The following is a 19838-nucleotide window of genomic DNA, read 5'->3' as shown; positions in this document are numbered from 1 at the left end:
TCCCTGCTTCTTTTACCTTTCAAAGAATTCAAACTTGAACTCTGCTCACTCCTGCCCATCACCAACCTGAACTCTGAGTTGCTGAGAAGGGAAAGCACCCTCATAAGGAAGCTCCCTTTTTCCTTACATCATTAGACTTGCGCAGAGACAGCATTCCCATCTCCACACTGCTCTGGCCAAGTTGTGCCTCAGTCAATTACACAATTGTGTCTTAGTAGCCTTGGTAGGGCCCAAATCAGGATATTGTCTGGGAAGATTCACTTTGTACTGAGTCCAGCATAATCTCACTGCATCTAAGACAGAAAATTCTAGACATACCACTCCACATCTTCGTTATTGAACCCAGTATGTGACCTATTTACCACGTGCTCAAATCTCTATCTACTGCTGATTTTCAGATCAGATCATAACCCAGATTTACCATGGTCCAAAGTCTTGGATTTGACATGCCCGCACACTGACTGGAGAGAAGCATCTTCATTTTCACAGGAACGAGCCTTAGATAAGACTTTCCTTCTCTCTTGGGGGCTCCAGGATACTGAAAGGTTCATACTCTGACATCTGATCAGGGGCCATGTCATTCTGGTTCACGCTGTCAACCCTGAGCAGGTGGGTCAGTGTGCATCACCCTGAATGCAGGTTGCCAGGGCAACTGTGAGGCTGCATGAAGAGAACCTATGACAAGATGCACATGAGACAGACAAATGTCTTCACATTGAAGAAGGGGAGGAGTGCGCCATTGGTTTTCCATCCTCCAGATGCACTGAGTAAGTTCCTAACTAACCTGTGCCCCTCCTTCTTTGCAGCACTTCCCATCCTTAAGCCTTGGTAGGAAGGAGAGCCATCTGGAAGCCTAGAATTCTATGGAATGTGAGTCTCCCTTCTCCTTATCCATTAGTGTTGGTATTCTTGTTCCCAGAGTCTTGGATTTGACATACCTGCACACTGACTGGAGAGAAGCATCTTCATTTTCACAGGAATGAGCCTTAGATAAGACTTTCCTCCTCTCTTGGGAGCTCCAAGACACTGAAAAGCCAAGCTTGTTACCAAGGCTTGTCCTTCCTTAAGTACATTAAATACATCCCCAATAGTTAAAAGGATTCCTAAACAGCCAGGCCATTCTCCCTTCTTCTAACCTTCATCTCCTAGGACTAAGAAAGCCCAGCTGTTTCTTGCCTTCTGCCAGCTTTTGAATGTGTTTGCTCTTGCTTCTCTAGTTCTTTTAATTGTGATGTTAGAGTGTCAATTTTGGATTTTTCCAGCTTTCTCTTGTGGGCATTTAGTGCTATAAATTTCCCTTTACACGCCGCTTTAAATGTGTCCCAGAGATTCTGCTATGTTGTATCTTTGTTCTCATTGGTTTCAAAGAACGTCTTTATTTCTGCCTTCATTTCATTATGTACCCAGTAGTCATTCAGGAGAAGGTTATTCAGTTTCCATGTAGTTGAGCAGTTTTCATTGAGTTTCTTAGTCCTGAGTTCTAGTTTGATTGCTGTGGTCTGAGAGACAGTTTGTTATAATTTCTGTTCTTGTACATTTGCTGAGGAGTGTTTTACTTCCAATTATGTGGTCAATTTTGGAATAACTGTGATGTGGTGCTGAGAAGAATGTATATCCTGTTGATTTGGGGTGGAGAGTTCTGTAGATGTCTATTGGGGGACACTGACCGCTATAACTAAGATCAGAGCAGAACTGAAGGAGATAGAGACATAAAAAACCCTCCAAAAAATCAATGAATCCAGGAGTTGGTTTTTTGAAAAGATCAACAAAATTGATAGACCGCTAGCAAGACTAATAAAGAAGAAAAGAGAGAAGAATCAAATAGACACAATAAAAAATGATAAAGGGGATATCACCACCGACCCCACAGAAATACAAACTACCATCAGAGAATACTATAAACACCTCTATGCAAATAAACTAGAAAATCTAGAAGAAATGGATAATTTCCTAGACACTTACACTCTTCCAAGACTAAACCAGGAAGAAGTTGAATCCCTGAATAGACCAATAGCAGGCTCTGAAATTGAGGCAATAATTAAGAGCCTACCAACCAAAAAAAGTCCAGGACCAGATGGATTCACAGCTGAATTCTACCAGAGGTACAAGGAGGAGCTGGTACCATTCCTTCTGAAACTATTCCAATCAATAGAAAAAGAGGGAATCCTCCCTAACTCATTTTATGAGGCCAACATCATCCTGATACCAAAGCCTGGCAGAGACACAACAAAAAAAGAGAATTTTAGACCAACATCCCTGATGAACATCGATACAAAAATCCTCAATAAAATACTGGCAAACCGAATCCAGCAGCACATCAAAAAGCTTATCCACCATGATCAAGTGGGCTTCATCCCTGGGATGCAAGGCTGGTTTAACATACGCAAATCAATAAACGTAATCCAGCATATAAACAGAACCAAAGACAAAAACCACATGATTATCTCAATAGATGCAGAAAAGGCCTTTGACAAAATTCAACAGCCCTTCAGCTAAAAACTCTCAATAAACTAGGTATTAATGGAACATATCTCAAAATAATAAGAGCTATTTATAACAAACCCACAGCCAATATCATAATGAATGGGCAAAAACTGGAAGCATTCCCTTTGAAAACTGGCACAAGACAGGGATGCCCTCTCTCACCACTCCTATTCAACATAGTGTTGGAAGCTCTGGCTAGAGCAATCAGGCAAGAGAAAGAAATAAAGGGTATTCAGTTAGGAAAAGAAGAAGTCAAATTGTCCCTGTTTGCAGATGACATGATTGTATATTTAGAAAACCCCATCATCTCAGCCCAAAATCTCCTGAAGCTGATAAGCAGCTTCAGCAAAGTCTCAGGATACAAAATCAGTGTGCAAAAATCACAAGCATTCTTATACACCAGTAACAGACAAACAGAGAGCGAAATCATGAATGAACTTCCATTCACAATTGCTTCAAAGAGAATAAAATACCTAGGAATCCAACTTACAAGGGATGTAAAGGACCTCTTCAAGGAAAACTACAAACTACTGCTCAGTGAAATCAAAGAGGACACAAACAAATGGAAGAACATACCATGCTCATGATAGGAAGAATCAATATCGTGAAAATGGCCATACTGCCCAAGGTAATTTATAGATTCAATGCCATCCCCATCAAGCTACCAATGAGTTTCTTCACAGAATTGGAAAAAACTGTTTTAAAGTTCATATGGAACCAAACAAGAGCCAGCATTGCCAAGACAATCCTAAGTCAAAAGAACAAAGCTGGCGGCATCACGCTACCTGACTTCAAACTATACTACAAGGCTACAGTAACCAAAACAGCATGGTACTGGTACCAAAACAGAGATATAGACCAACGGAACAGAACAGAGTCCTCAGAAATAATACCACACATCTACAGCCATCTGATCTTTGACAAACCTGAGAGAAACAAGAAATGGGGAAAGGATTCCCTATTTAATAAATGGTGCTGGGAAAATTGGCTAGCCATAAGTAGAAAGCTGAAACTGGATCCTTTCCTTACTCCTTATACGAAAATTAATTCAAGATGGATTAGAGACTTAAATGTTAGACCTAATACCTTAAAAACCCTAGAAGAAAACCTAGGTAATACCATTCAGGACATAGGCATGGGCAAGGACTTCATGTCTAAAACACCAAAAGCAACGGCAACAAAAGCCAAAATTGACAAATGGGATCTAATTAAACTAAAGAGCTTCTGCACAGCAAAAGAAACTACCATCAGAGTGAACAGGCAACCTACAGAATGGGAGAAAATTTTTGCAATCTACTCATCTGACAAAGGGCTAATATCCAGAATCTACAAAGAACTCAAACAAATTTACGAGAAAAAAACAAACAACCCCATCAAAATGTGGGCAAAGGATATGAACAGACATTTCTCAAAAGAAGACATGCATATAGCCAACAGACACATGAAAAAATGCTCATCATCACTGGCCATGAGAGAAATGCAAATCAAAACCACAATGAGATACCATCTCACACCAGTTAGAATGGCAATCATTAAAAAGTCAGGAAACAACAGGTGCTGGAGAGGATGTGGAGAAATAGGAACACTTTTACACTGTTGGTGGGATTGTAAACTAGTTCAACCATTATGGAAAACAGTATGGCGATTCCTCAAGGATCTAGAACTAGATGTACCATATGACCCAGCCATCCCATTACTGGGTATATACCCAAAATATACCCAAAGGATTATAAATCATGCTGCTATAAAGACACGTGCACATGTATGTTCATTGCAGCACTATTCACAATAGCAAAGACTTGGAATCAACCCAAATGTCCATCAGTGACAGACTGGATTAAGAAAATGTGGCACATATACACCATGGAATATTATGCAGCCATAAAAAAAGGATGAGTTTGCGTCCTTTGTAGGGACATGGATGCAGCTGGAAACCATCATTCTCAGCAAACTATCTCAAGAACAGAAAACCAAACACCACATGTTCTCACTCATAGGTGGGAACTGAACAATGAAATCACTTGGACTCGGGAAGGGGAACATCACACACCAGGGCCTATTATGGGGAGGGGGGAGGGGGAGGGATTGCATTGGGAGTTATACCTGATGTAAATGACGAGTTGATGGGTGCTGACAAGTTGATGGGTGCAGCACACCAACATGGCACAAGTATACATATGTAACAAACCTGCACGTTATGAACATGTACCCTAGAACTTAAAGTATAATAATAAAAATAAAAATAAAGAAAGCCCAGCTATGTGATCTGGGGCTTGGTTTTCCCTCTTTCCCATCCCAGCATCCTTCCAGGAAACAGCCAGTTTCTCTCTCTCCTTTCAGAAGGCAAGTTTCCTTATCACATGTGAATCACAAACCCACAGAGTGGCCAAACATAGCCGAGCTGATGCAAGACCCTGGGAAGGGGAAAGCTGCAGGTTTGTTTGTGTTGGGAGGCGTGGTGACCCTCACCTCACAGACACCTCCTCTCCCGATCCTTGGGAGGTATAAAGATGGCTCCTCTACCACCAGTCAGGCACACTCTACCACCATGAATCCACTCCTGATCCTTGCCTTTGTGGCAGCTGCTGGTGAGTATCATGCCCCGCCTCAGGCCCCACCCACACCCTTTCCTGGCAGACACATGCCCTTCCATTCTTGCTACTTCTCCTCTTTTGACTGTGCTCTGATGTTGTATTTCCTCCAGCTGGCATCTCTACTTCCCGTCTCCTTGGGCTCTCTTTAAGCCTCACCTGTTTCAACTTCTCCCTGATTTCACTGCCACCACTGTCATTCATCCATATCCCAGTTGTGGTCGCCGAAGCTTGGAAGGGAGACCAGTTGGGTTGGCCCATGAAATGAAGAGTAGGCTTCAGGCTTCTCTCTGACAGCACCAGAATAGCAACATTATAGCTACTCTGAACCTCAGATGCAACTGGGGAGGGTGAAAAATTACTCGTGCCAGAGACTCAACTCTAGACATTCTAACTTCATTTGACGGGTGCAGCCTGTGTCCTGGGCTTTTAAGCTTCCCAAGTAATTTTTAACATTTCCAGGCATGCAGCCAAAGGTTAAAAATTGCTGTTCTATTGGCCAGTAATAACATCTACCTCTGTTCTGCTGAAGTGAGCCTGGGGCTGCCCTCAACTCTGCCCTCACTGCACAGATCTGGGCTGAAGGGAAAGCTGGTCATGGCCAGGTCTACACAGACAGGGGGGTTTCCTAGCTTGGCCAAAGTATCGTGACCATCCAGGGCTTAAATAGCCAGGTGGAGTACACAGGTGGTGAACGAAAGAGAGAAGCATTCAGTGGGTGAGACAGACACATCCCAACTCCTATCCCACTGGAAGTATTGTGAGGACATTTCTTGCTTCCTTAGCCTGGTGACCCCAGGAGAGATCTGAAACCCCGCAGGGTACCAAGCTACATGCCCTTCAGACACAGAGACTTGGGAGCCACATCCACTGATGCTCACCAGGGGTGACAGTGCTCCCTCCATTGCCTAGCCTCACTGTGCTTCTTAAGGATTTCTAATTAGCAGGAAGGAACTGCAGCCTGGGAGCACCACCCCTAACGTGCTAATGACTTGCCTTCTCCCTTCCCATCTCCACTGCAGTTGCTGTCCCCTTTGATGATGATGACAAGATCGTTGGGGGCTACACCTGTGAGGAGAATTCTGTCCCCTACCAGGTGTCCCTGAATTCTGGCTACCACTTCTGTGGTGGCTCCCTCATCAGGGAGCAGTGGGTGGTGTCAGCAGGTCACTGCTGGAAGCTGTAAGTGTGGGGCCCCTGATTGCAAAACTCCCAGCCAGGCTGCCTGGGAGAGCTTTCAGCCCTGAGAAATCTTGAGGTTGGGTAAGATGGATGGGAGAGGTGGTGGAGCTATCCTTTTGCTGGATAGCTACACATTAAAGTCACCTAAGAAAGAGTTTTTAAAAATACTGATGCCTGTATCCTATCCCTGGGCAATTAACTCAAAGTTTTCAGGAAGAGGTTGTGAATATCAGTGAGTATATAACACTCTACTTCTGGTAACTGCAGAGTGCATAGACAGAGCTGAGACCGCTGCCTCCGCCAAGAACTCTCAAACCTGAGTAGGTGCCAGAACCACCTGCAGGCTTAAGTCACAAATCACTGGGTCCCGTCCCAGGGTTGTGATCAGTAGATGGGGGTAAGGACCAAGAATCTACATTTCTAACGAGTTCCCAGGAGATACTAATGCTATGGCTACCCTTGGATTAGATTACACAGAAGAGTGGCACTCACCAGGCCAACAAGGGAGGGAGGAACAGGTACTGTGCACAGTTAGCAAAGACCTGTGGTGAAGAATGCTGGGAAAATTACAAGGAGCTCCTTGTGCCCACAGTGCTAGTGACGGTGGAGATTGTGGGAAAGAGGCTGTGATGGTGGGATCTCTTTGACTCTTCCCCACCCTACTACCACCAACCTCTGAAGCAGAAAGGTCCTGGGTCTCACACCTACACTGACCCACATCCCTCTACTGCCCATGAGATATGGCCACACACCCCACCCCATGCCTCCAGAGCTGTCCATGAGCAGGGAGCTTAAGGACCCTAGGGAAGGTGGAATGAGGGCCCCGGTTGTGGGAGAAGGTCTTCACCATGCCTGCCCTGCCCAGCGGCCGCATCCAGGTGAGACTGGGAGAGCACAACATCGAAGTCCTGGAGGGGAATGAGCAGTTCATCAATGCAGCCAAGAAAATCCGCCACCCCAAATACAACAGGAGGACTCTGGACAATGACATCATGCTGATCAAGCTCTCCAGGCCTGCCGTTATCAATGAAAACGTGTCCACCATCCCTCTGCCCACCACCCCTCCAGCTGCTGGCACTGAGTGCCTCATCTCCGGCTGGGGCAACACTCTGAGCTCTGGTGGTGAGTGGCAACCTTTGCCCTTCTACTTCCCTCCATCCTCACAATTTCCCAAATGAAGCATGCCCCTTAAGTTGAATCCTCTCACCTCCAGGCTTAATATTCATTTCTAGTGACCATAGGCTCTGTACTGGGCACCAGAGAGATGCAAAATCTCAAGGAATGGGCACCTAACGTCAAAAGACAGGACAAATGGAGAACTTGCTATGATCACGTCTTGGGAGGCGTTGAACGATGATCATTTTGGGAACTAAAAGCCAGAGTCCCTTGCCAAGACTTATATTTTGGAGTCCTCTCCAGGGGCAGTGTTCCTCTTCAGTGTTCCATCCTATGTTACTGTCTGCTTCTCTGGCCTGACCCACATTTCTACTTTCTTTCATCTCGTCCTGATCCTCACAGCCGACTACCCAGACGAGCTGCAGTGCCTGTATGCTCCTGTGCTGAACCAGACTGAGTGTGAAGCCTCCTACCCTGGAGAGATTACCAGCAACATGTTCTGTGTGGGTTTCCTTGAGGGAGGCAAGGATTCCTGCCAGGTGATTTGAACAACCCTTCCCATGCAGAGGCTCCCACTGATACCCAGGTCCCACCCAGGAAAAAGATTTCAACTCCCAAAGTGGCGGGGCTGAGGAGACTCCCTGCAGTGCCCCCATGGAGAAGTGAGGAAGGCTCCCTTGGGCTGCATGCTGTCTGCTTAGGAAGAACAGAGGATGGGCCACCATGAGAAGGACATGGAGCCACAGAGCTGGCTGGAAAGGGGGTCTTTTAAGATTCAGAGTAAATGTAGTTATTTTCCTCCTCTATCTCTCTCTTCATACAACTTCTCCCTTCTCCCCAGGGTGACTCTGGTGGCCCTGTGGTCTCCAACGGAGAGCTCCAAGGAATTGTCTCCTGGGGCTATGGCTGTGCCCAGGAGAACAGGCCTGGAGTCTACACCAAGGTCTACAACTATGTGGACTGGATTGAAGACACCATAGCTGCCAACAGCTAAAGCCTCCAGTCCCTCTGCTGTCTCCATACCACTAAAGTGACACTGCTCTCACTGTCTGTGTCTGTGCCTGCTCCCTCACACTCCTTCACACTGGAAACGATCCTCCAATCTCAGGTCAGACACGACTGTCGCCCTTGAAGATAAGCAGTGCACCCAGCTCCCAATATGTGTTCCATGCTACACTAGATTAGCACATACAAAGAGATGGAATCCGAAAATAAGAAGAAGTTTGGGAGAAAGGGGGGCAGTGTTTTCTAGAGAAAGGTGTGTTTCAGAAAGGTGGTCATGGGGGGGTATTGATTTTTATTTGGGCTTCTCCGTGGTTAGAGCTACTCTGCCTTCAGAACAATCACAGCACACAAAATGTGTCAGCATCTTCAAGGTGACCCAAAAAATTTGACCAGCTGAATCTTCTTGCTAAAACACAACACTATTGACAAATACTGATGGTGATGACATGCCTCTCCAAGGAATGTGTCGGCACCAAACCCTCGACCAAGCCATCCCTTCTCATTCACCTGGAAAATCAGACTCAAGTGAATCTCCCTGGCCCCTAACTCTTCCCTCAACTCCCTAGTTCCCTCTCTGTGAGCAGCTAGAGAGATGTCCGGTCTACCATAGTGGGGTCCTGACTGTGACTTGGGAATCAAGCCCAGCTCTGCACGCCACATTTTTGTCTTCTTTGCGTTTGGTGTAGGATGCCACAGTGAATCCCACAGCTAACACCAGCTCCCCACTCTGACCAGGGAAAGAAACTAGAGAGGGTTGGGATTCACCCATTTGATTAATTAACTGAGAAAGGATTCATTTTCATAAAACTTGCTCGCCTTTAAGACACTTCAAGTGAGTTATTTGGGATTCTTTAAAAAAAAGGTGGAAGGAAAGACATCTGAGGGTTGTGACACCATGCAGACACTCTGGCCACACGTTGGCTGACTTGCACCCACTGGACGCAGCAGAGGGAGACAGGCCCCATGGCACTTCTGGCACCTGCCAAAGCCTCCTCCTGGCAATTCTGAGAGGGCCCATGTTGGGACCATAACTCATCCAAGCTTGTCACTGAAGATCCAGTCAATCTTTTTGAAATTCCACCTTCACCTTCTGTCCGAAGTGCTTGTGGACACCCCTGGGAGCTGGTACCAAGGGCCAGGAGCAGCCAAGGGAGACAGACAAGTTCAGAGCACATTTCCAGTTACAGGGAACACAGCACAGGCCTCCAGGTGTCCACGGACCAGTGTGCAAATTGCAATCATGAGTAGAGTAAAACCTACTTTACAGCATTCCTGGCAAACACAGGGGACCACAGTCCACATGCTGTGGAATACACCCAAGTAAGCATCAGACATGTGTTTGGTAAACGGTTAATGCGTAAGATCAATTACCTTAAGAGGTCCATCTTTGCTCCAGATGTGTGGTTCGTGTGAGGAGATGGCTATGACTCAGTATCTTCAGAGGAAAACAGGGCTCAGGGCTCGCACACAATGGACAGATACACACAGGTCACCGAGAAAGTCACTGCATAAAACATTACTTTGTTCAACATGGATTTTTTCTGGAGTCCAAACGCAGACCCTAGTTCACCTTACAGCCTTGGGTTTGTCTGCTTTTGGAGATATATGTCTAGTATATAGACAGACAGATGAGATAGATACATTTTGTCCCTTTCTTACCATAATGTCAACGCCTCATCTGAATATCATAACTCAAGAGTCAAGGGAAGAACCAAATGCTTCACAGAAACAGGGCTGGGCGGGGAGTGTTAGTTTCCACAGTTTCCTGTCTCCATTCAGATACTTCCTGTCAAAGCCCAGCTGGTTACCTGAAGCCAAGAGGCAGACGTAAGGATCCCAATGGACTTGTAGACGGTTGCTTCCAACTCCTACCTGGGCCATTTAGAATCTTTATATAGGAAAGTGAGTCACCCCACTCAGAAGGGTTATCAGCAGAAACAGGGCATAAAAATCACAGATAACCATGGTATTTCTTCCAAGTGGTCAGTGTAAACTGAACCACCACCACCACTACCAAAAACACAAAACAAGCCAAAAAAAAATGCTTATTCAAAATCCAAGACAAAAGGCGGGGGGGATATTGGGATGAATTGGAATATCAGGAATGATCCCAAGTGTTTTGTGTGGGGACAGGCATCCACATCCCGAAATGTACCTGGAGATGGAGAAAAATGCAGGAGAGGAGTAGAGAAAAAAAGGGGGACAAAGTGGCTGAAAATCACTGAAAGCTTCTGTCATGTTTCTTTCCAGCTCTGGTTGCTTTGCCAAGGTCTTGAGTGCAGGCAAGGCCGGCTCTGACTGGGAGCTGCTACTCTGGGAGATGGAAGAGTCACTTCACCTCCAGAAAGCTCATTTGGTCATCTGTAAAATGGGCAATCCCATAGGTGGTTGTGATGATAAAATGAAAAAAACATTCTTAACTTATATGAGTTACACGCCCTATAGTAAGTTACGTGGTATATAGTAAGCACACAGAAATGATTCACTGTTATCATAATTGAAGAACAGTGGTTTGGTGTGCTAAGCACTAAACACAAGTCAGAAAGATGTCTTAGAGAAGTAGACAAATTTCTAGTTCAGAATGAACAGTACCAAGAATGCCACATAATCCAATGTGAGCTTGGGCAGCTGGATCTGAACCTATCCTACACATCTGAGTCTATAGTATGAGGTAATAGTCTCCACCTATAGCTATGTTCTCTGCCAGTAAGGTCCATCTTTTTTGAAGAAAGCTGGCCTCAGACTATACTGTGATCATTTAAGGAAGAGTGCAAAATTCTGGAGAAGGCTAGTCTTCAAGCTCTAGATACAGAAATCCTCATATTCTTGGGTGTTCCCTTTCAGACAGAGAATCAGAGTCACAAGCACTGATCTAAAAATCCCCATTTCCAAACAAATTTTCCATCTTCTACCAAGGCTCACATCCCTGTTTAGTACACACTGGTGTCTACACTTGCTAGAGCAAGAGTCTCTCCTTATCCGCTAAGGCAGGAGTTCTGTGAAGACCCCATGACAAGGGGCAAAATGAAACAACATGTTTAGGGACAACATAGTAAAAGCCCATATTACCAATGCTCCAAAACCTGACTACCTCAGACTTGGCCAGTTATTCGTGAGCAGAAAGGTGTGTCATCTACAGGGTAGTCATGGCCTGGATGGGTCTGGAAATGTGGCAAGGTAAGGCTCTGAGACATGGTGCCAGGAGGAAGATGAATTCAATCGTCTCTCTCTGCCAGGAAGAAAGGCACCAGGAAGGAATCAGATGTACAGTTTGTCCTCTGGGAACCTCCGTCTTGATCATCAATAAATCTCCTTTTAGATGCCACCTGCAGCAATTCCCACACTTCACAATGCACTCCATGGCTTGTTGGCCTTATGATCAACTCTGCCAAGATCTGTATTCTTGGGGAAGACAGAGTCATTCTATATCTCAGTCTCTTCCTTTATAAATGGAAATACTGTTGCTCTGCAGAAATCATAATTTGCAAGTTTGTGGGAAGTTAAACTGTGAAACTCATCAAAAATGAAAACAATGCACGACTGTTGCTTCTGTGAAAATTCTTGTAAAGCTGTCAGGCACCATGCACCATCTAAATATAGCAGTGTTAGGTATAAGCCCATCCGTGATTAGAGGAGGTATGAGGTGGAGAGGGGGTCTCCGAACAGTGGGTCTCCTGACTGTGGGGAAACTGGTTCGGCGGCCACGCCAGGAGTTGAACCCGAAGGTACTCTGTGTGTCCTCTCAACTCCATGGGCCCCACTTTGGCATTTTTTCCAATTCCTTCTGGTTTCCATTTGCTTCCTCCCTGTATCCCCCTGGCATCTCCAATTTCACCACCAAGTTTCTGAGCTTTGCTCATTTTGTTTATCATCCCCAAAACATCCCTGCTTCTTCTACCTTTCAAATAATTCAAACTTGAACTCTGCTCACTCCTGCTCATCACAAACCTGAGCTCTGAGTTGCTGAGAAGGGAAACCATTCTCATAAGGAAGCTCTTTCTTTCCTTACATCATTAGACTTGAGCAGAGACAGCATCTCCCACTCCACACTGCTCAGGCCAAGTTGTGCCTCAGCCAATTACACAACTGTGTCTCAGTAGCCTTCGTAGGGCCCAAATCAGGATATTCTCTGGGAAGATTCACTTTGTACTGAGCCCAGCATAATCTCACTGCATCTAAGACATTCTAGACCCAGCCCTCCACATCTTCTTTCTTGAACCCAATATGTGAACCATTTACCATGTTCTCAAATCTCTACCTACTGCTCATTTTCAGATCAGATTGTTACCCAGATTTACCATGGTATAAACTCTGACATCTGATTGGGGGCCATGTCATTCTGGTTCATGCTGTCAGCCTCAAGCAAGTGGGTCATCTTGCATCACCCTGAGTGCAGGTTGCCAGGGCAACAGTAAGGATGCATGAAAAGATCCTATGACAGGATGCACATGACAGAGACAAATATCTTCACATTGAAGAAGGGGAGGAGTGCACCATTGGTTTTCCATCCTCCAGATGCACTGAGTAAGTTCCTACATAACGTGTGCCCCTCCTTCTTTGCAACACTTCCCATCCTTAAGCCTTGGTAGGAAGGAGAACCATCTGGAAGCCCAGAATCCTGTGGAATGCGAGTCTCCCTTCTCCTTATCCATTAGTGTTGGCATTCTTGTTCCCAAAGTCTTGGATTTGACATGCCCACACACTGACTGGAGAGAAGCATCTTCATTTTCACAGGAATGAGCCTTAGATAAGACTTTCCTCCTCTCTTGGGGGATCCAGGACACTGAAAAGCCAAGCTTGTTACCAACACTTGTCCTTCCTTAAGTACATTAAATACATCCCCAATAGATAAAAGGATTCTTAAACATCCAGGCCATTCTTCCTCCTTCTAACCCTCATCTCCCGGGCCTAAGAAACCCAGCTGTGTGATCCCGGTCTTGGCTTCCTCTGTCTTCCCCATCCCAGTATCCTTGCAGGAAACAGCCAGCCTCCCTCTCTCCTCTCAGAAGGCAAGTTTCCTTATCACCTGTGAATCACAAGCCCACAGAGTGGCCAAACATAGCAGAGCTGATGCAAGACCCTGGGAAGGGGAAAATTGTAGGTTTGTTTGGGTTGGGAGGAGTGGTGACCCTCACCTCACAGACACCTCCTCTCCCGATCCTCGGGAGGTATAAAGATGGGTCCTCCACCACCAGTCAGGCACTTTCTACCACCGTGAATCCACTCCTGATCCTTACCTTTGTGGGAGCTGCTGGTGAGTATCATGCCCTGCCTCAGGCCCCAACCATACCCTTTCCTGGCCCACACATGCCCTTCCATTCTTGCTACCTCTCCCCTTTTGACTGTGCTCTGATATTCTATTTCCTCTATCTTGCATCTCTACTTCCCATCCTCCTTGGGCTCTCTTTAAGCCTCACCTGTTTCAGCTTCTCACTGATTTCACTCCCACCACTGTCATTCATCTATATCTGAGCTGTAGTTGGAGAAGCTGGGAAGGGAGGTCAGGTGGGGCTGGACCATGAAATGAAGCAGCAGGCTTCAGGCTTGGCTCCAACAGCAACAGAATAGCACAACTAGAGCTGCTCTTAACCTCAGACGCACCTGGGGAGGTTGAACAATTACTCATGCCAGAGACTAAGCTCTAGACATTCTAACTTTATTGTCTGGGGTGCAGCTTGTGTTCTGGGCTTTTAAGCATCCAGGTGATTCTTAACATTTCCAGGCATACAGTCAAAGTTAAGAATTGCTGTACTATTGGCCAATAACAAAATCTACATTTGTTCTGTCGAAGTGAGCCTGGGGTCTGCCCTCAACTCGGCTCTAACTCCACAAATCTGAGCTATGGGGGAAGCTGGTCATGCCAAGTTCTATGCAATCAGGGGGTTTTCCTAGCTTGGCCAAAGTATCCTGACATTCCAGGACTCAAATAGCCAGGAGAAGTACACAGCTGATGAATAAAAGAGAGAAGCACTCAGTGGGTGAGGTAACCACATCCCAACTCCTATCACACTGAAAGCATTGTGAGGACATTCATTGCGACCTCAGCCTGGCGATCCCAGGAGAGATCTAAGCCCCGACCGGGTACCTAGCTACTTGCCCTGGAGACACAGACTTGGGAGACATATCCAGTGATGCTCACCAGGGGTGCCAGCTCTCCCTTCCTTGCCTAGCCTCACTGTGCTTGTTCTCCATTTCTAATTAGAAGAAAGCAACTCCAGACTGGTAGCACCACCCCTAACATACTACTGACTTGCATTCTCCCTTCCCGTCTCCACTCTAGTTGCTGCCCCGTTTGACGAGGATGACAAGATCACTGGAGACTACACCTGTGAGAAGAATTCTCTCCCCTACCAGGTGTCCCTGCATTCTGGCTCCCACTTCTGCGGTGGCTCCCTCATTAGCAAACAGTGGGTGGTGTCAGGAGGTCACTGCTACAAGCCATAAGTGTGGGGCCCCTGACTGAAAAGCTCCAAGCCAGGCTGCCTGGGAGAGCTTGGCTTCAGCCCAGGAAAGTACTAAGGCTGGGTAAGATGGAGAGGAGAGGTGGTGGAGAAGAAAACTTGTTGGCAGCAGTTGACTCCCCAGAGCAGAGAGTGAACACAAGACAGGAACTTCTCACACCAAGGCAAATCCATGAAACAGCAAGGGTTGTGGTTATAAAAGCAGGCAGGGATGATCTTGGGGTGGTCAGAGCGAGTGAGAAAAGCAGGCAAGTACCTTTTGCTGGTTAGCTATACATTAAAGTCACCTAAGAAAGAGTTTTTAAAAATACTGTTGCCTGTGTCCCATCCCAGGGCAATTAACTCAAAATTTTCAGGAAGAGGGGGTGAATATCAGGGAGTATATAACACTCTACTTCTGGTAACTGTAGAGTGCATAGAGAGAGCTGAGAACCGCTGCCTAGATCAAGAACTCTCAAACCTGAGTATGCACCAGAACCACCTGAAGGATTGTTAAGGCACAAATCACTGGGTCCCATCCCCAAGGTTCTGATCAGTAGGTGGAGGTAAGGCCCAAGAATTTACATTTCTAAGAAGTTCCCAGGAGATGCTAATGCTGTGGCTACCCTTGGCTTACATTACACAGAAGGGTGGTGCTCACCAGGCCAAGAAGGGAGGGAGGAACAGGTACTGTGCACAGTTAGCAAAGACCTGGGGTGAAGAATGCTGGGAAAACTTCAAGGACCTCCTTGTGCCCACAGTGCTAGTGACTGTGGAGACTGTGGGAAAGAGGCTGGGAAGGCAGGTTGAGGAGCAGCCTCCTGCGGGATCCCTTTGACTCTTCCCCACCTCACTACCACCAACCTCTGAAGCAGCAAGGTCCTGGGTCTCATACCTGCACTAACCCACAACCCTCTACTGCCCATGCGATATGGCCACACACCCAACCCATGCCTCCAGATCTGTCCATGAGCAGGGAACGTGAGGACCCTGGGGAAGGTGGGATGGGTGCCCCGGCTGCGGGAGAAGGTCTTCACCATGCCTGCCCTGCCTATCAGCCGCATCCAGGTAAGACTGGGAGAGCACAACATCAAAGTCCTGGAGGGGAATGAGCAGTTCATCAATGCAGCCAAGATCATCCGCCACCCCAAATCAACAGGAATACTCTGAACAATGACATCCTGCTGATCAAGCTCTCCTCACCTGCCGTCATCAATGCCCGTGTGTCCACCATCTCTCTGCCCACTGCCCCTCCAGCTGCTGGCACCAAGTGCCTCATCTCTGGCTGGGGCAACACTCTGAGCTCTGGTGGTGAGTGGCAACCTTTGCCCTTCTACTTCCCTCCATCCTCACAATTTCCAGAATGAAGCATGCTCCTTAACTAAAATATTCTCACCTCCAGGCTTAAGACGTATTTCTTGTGCCCACCACACACAGGCTCTGCACTGGGCACCAGAGGATGCAAAGTCTCCAGGAGTTGGCTCCTAAAATCAAGAGACAGGACAAATGGAGAACTTGCAATGATCATGTCTTGGGAGGGGTTCAACAATGATCATTCTGGGAACTAAAAGCCAGAGCCTCTTGCCAGGACACATGTTTTGGAGCCCTCTCCAGGTCAGTGTTACTATTCAATGTTCCGTCCTAGATTATTGTCTCCTTCTCTGACCTGACCCACATTTCTACTTTCTTTGACCTCTTCCTGATCCTCACAGCTGACTACCCAGACGAGCTGCAGTGCCTGGACGCTCCTGTGCTGACCCAGGCTGAGTGTGAAACCTCCTACCCTGGAGAGATTACCAGCAACATGTTCTGTGTGAGCTTCCTTGAGGGGGGCAAGGATTCTTGCCAGGTGATTTGGACAACCCTTCCCATGCTGAGGCTCCCACTGATACCCAGGCCCCACCCGAGAAAAAGATTTGAACTCCCAAGGTGGCGGGGCTAAGGAGGCTCCCTGCAGTGCCCCCAATGAGAAGTCAGGAAGGCTCCCTTGGGCTGCATGCTGTCTGCTTAGGAAGAACAGAGAATGGGCCACCATGAGAAGGACGTGGAGCCACAGAGCTTCCTGGAAAGGGGTCTTTTAAGGTTCAGAGAAAATATAGCTATATTCTTCCTCCATCTGTCCATACAACTTTTCTCTTCCTCCCCCCAGGGTGACTCTGGTGGCCCTGTGGTCTCCAACGGACAGCTCCAAGGAATTGTCTCCTGGGGCGATGGCTGTGCCCAGAAAAACAAGCCTGGAGTCTACACCAAGTTCTACAACTATTTGGCCTGGATTAAGGACACCATAGCTGCCAAAGGCTAAAGCCCCCGGTCCCTCTGCAGTCTCTATACCAATAAAATGACCCTGTTCTCACTGTGTCTGTGCCTGCTCCCTCACACTCCTTCACACTGGAAAGCATCCTCCAATCTCAGATCAGACACAAATGTCCCCCTTAAAGGTAAGCAGAGCCCCCAGCTCCCAAAATGTGTTCCATGGTACACTAGATTAGCACACACAAAGAGATGGAATCCAAAAATAAGAAGCTTGGGAGAAAGGGGGGCACTGTTTTCTAGAGAAAAGTGTGTTTCAGAAAGGTGGTCTTTGGCGGGGGGTATTGATTTTTATTTGGGCTTCTCACAGTGGTTAGAGCTACTCTGTCTTCAGAACAATCACAGCACAGAAAATGTGTCAGCATCTTCGAGGCAGCCCAAAAAATCTGAGCAGCTGAATCTTATTGCTAACATACAATGACAAATGCTATTGGTGATGACGTGCCTCTCCCAGGAATGTGTTGGCACCAAGCCCTCTCTTCTCATTCACCTGGAAAATCAGACTCAAGTAAATCTCCCTGGCCCCCTAACTCTCCCTCAATTCCCTAGTTCCATCTCTGTGAGCAGCTAGAGAGATGTCCCGCCTACCATAGCGGGAGCCTGACTGTGACTTGGGAATCAAGCCCAGCTCTGCAAGTTTCATTTTTGTCTTCTTTGCCTTTGGGGTAGGACGCCGCAGTGAATCCCACAGCTAACACCAGCTCCCCAGGCCGATCAGGGAAAGAAACTGGAGAGGGTCAGGATTCACCCATTTGATCAATTAACTGAGGAAGGATTCATTTTCATAAAACTTTCTTACCTTTGAGACACATCAACTGAGTTACTTGGGACTCTTTAAAAAAGGTAGAAGGAGGCCGGGCGCGGTGGCTCAACCCTGTAATCCCAGCGCTTTGGGAGGCCGAGACAGGCAGATCACAAGGTCAGGAGATCAAGACCACCCTGGCTAACACAGTGAAACCCCGTCTCTACTAAAAAATACAAAAAACTAGCCGGGCGACGTGGCGGGCGCCTGTAGTCCCAGCTACTTGGGAGGCTGAGGCAGGAGAATGGCGTAAACCCGGGAGGCAGAGCTTGCAGTGAGCTGAGATCCGGCCACTGCACTCCAGCCTGAGCGACAGAGCCAGACTCTGTCTCAAAAAAAAAAAAAAAAAAAGGGTGGAAGGAAAGACATCTGAGGGCTGTGACACCATCCAGCCACTCTGGACACACGTTGGCTGGCTTGCACCCACTGGACGCAGCAGATGGAGACAGGCCCCATGGCACCTGTGGCACCTGCCAAAGCCTCCTCGTGGCAATTCTGAGAGGGCCCATGTTGGGTCCATAGCTCATCCAAGCTTGTCGCCGAAGATCCAAGCAAGCTTCTCTTTGAAATTCCACCTTCACCTTCTGTCCCAAGTGGTTGTGGACACCCCTGGGAGCTGGTACCAAGGGCCAGGAGCAGCCAAGGGAGACAGACAAGTTCAGAGCACACTTCCAGTTACAGGGAACAGAGCACAGGCCTCCAAGTGTCCACAAAGCAGTGTGCAAATTGCAGTGATGAGTAGAGTAAAACCTCTACATGGAGCACAGCATTCCTGGCAAGCACAGGGGACCGCAGTCCACATGCTATGGAATACACCCAAGTAAGCATCAGACACTTGTTTGGTAAAAGTAGATGTGTAAGATCAATTACCTTGAGAGGGCCATCTGTGCTCCAGATGTGTGGTTCGTGTGAGGAGATAGCTACCACTCACTATCTTCAGAGGAAAACAGGGCTCAGGGCTAGCACATAATGGATAGATACACATGGGTCACCCAGAAAGTCACTGCATACAAACATCCCTTTGTTCAACATGGATTTTGTTTTTATGGAGTCAAAACACAGACCCTAGTTCACTGTACAGCCTTGGGTTTGTCTGCTTTGGGAGATATATATCCAGTAGATAGACAGACAAGACAGATACACTTTTTTCATTTCTTACTGTAATGTCAATGCCTGCTCTGAATATCATCATCACTCAAGTGTAAAAGGAAGAACCAAATGCTTCATAGAAACAGGGATGAGCAGGGAGTGTTAGTTTCCACTGTTTTGTCTCCTTTCATATCATTCCTATCAAAGCCCAGCTGGTTACCTGAAGCCAAGACACAGATATAAGCATCCCAATGGCATGACATTCCAGACAGCTGCTTCCACCTCCTACCTGGGACATGTAGACTCTTTACACAGAAAAGTAAGTCACCCTACTCAGATGGATTGCCAGCAGAAAAAACAGGGCATGAAAATGACCGATAACCATGGGATTTCTTCTAAGTGGTCTGTGTAAAATAAACCACCACCACCACCACCATGAAAAACACAAAACAAGATTAAAAAAAAATAAGGCTTATTCAAAATTCAAGACAAAATACTGTGTGAGAGCCAGCCGAGGGGTTGGCTTTCCCTGTCCATTTGCTCACATGGAACCGTGAGATGTGAAGTTCCCTAGAAAGTGTGCTTGGGATCAAGGCTGGTACAGTTCACCTGTGGGTCCAGACCAAACGGCAAAAAGGCAGAAAGCTGCAACTCTGTCCACTGCCACGACTTAGGGCCTCCAAGAGCCCCCACCTCAAACTTCACACAAAATATCTCTTTCTGGATGAACTATAGCCAGGCTGGAGTGCCGTGGCATGGTCTCTGTTCGCTGCAACCTCTGCCTCCCGGGTTGAAGTGATTCAGTCTCCCAAGTAGCTG

General features: G+C 47.0%; 1 protein-coding gene, 1 pseudogene and 2 gene segments (V, D, J or C); all 4 read left to right on the top strand.

Moving 5' to 3' along the window:
- Nucleotides 1–19838, top strand: part of LOC104674945 — a 381543-nt gene that overhangs the window by 273515 nt on the left and 88190 nt on the right. The window contains 2 exon segments of the C gene segment in view: nt 5463–5465; nt 5689–5699. Of these exon segments, the coding sequence occupies nt 5463–5465; nt 5689–5699 (14 nt within the window).
- Nucleotides 1–19838, top strand: part of LOC104674944 — a 340994-nt gene that overhangs the window by 242157 nt on the left and 78999 nt on the right.
- On the top strand, nt 5008–8419 carry LOC104675860 (trypsin-2-like). Its single transcript, XM_010380517.1, has 5 exons — nt 5008–5072; nt 6098–6257; nt 7123–7379; nt 7776–7912; nt 8215–8419. The coding sequence occupies exons 1-5, from the start codon at nt 5033–5035 to the stop codon at nt 8365–8367; spliced, it is 747 nt and encodes a 248-aa protein (XP_010378819.1). The 5' UTR covers nt 5008–5032; the 3' UTR covers nt 8368–8419.
- On the top strand, nt 12017–17176 carry LOC104675859 (annotated as a pseudogene). The gene is made up of 6 exons (XR_004058032.1): nt 12017–12103; nt 13521–13632; nt 14659–14824; nt 15877–16129; nt 16531–16667; nt 16968–17176. The product of XR_004058032.1 is annotated as a trypsin-1-like (transcript).

The sequence above is a fragment of the Rhinopithecus roxellana genome, chromosome 6 (genome assembly GCF_007565055.1).
Source record: "Rhinopithecus roxellana isolate Shanxi Qingling chromosome 6, ASM756505v1, whole genome shotgun sequence".
Taxonomy (NCBI): domain Eukaryota; kingdom Metazoa; phylum Chordata; class Mammalia; order Primates; family Cercopithecidae; genus Rhinopithecus; species Rhinopithecus roxellana.
This window is presented reverse-complemented; position numbering and strand designations above follow the sequence as displayed.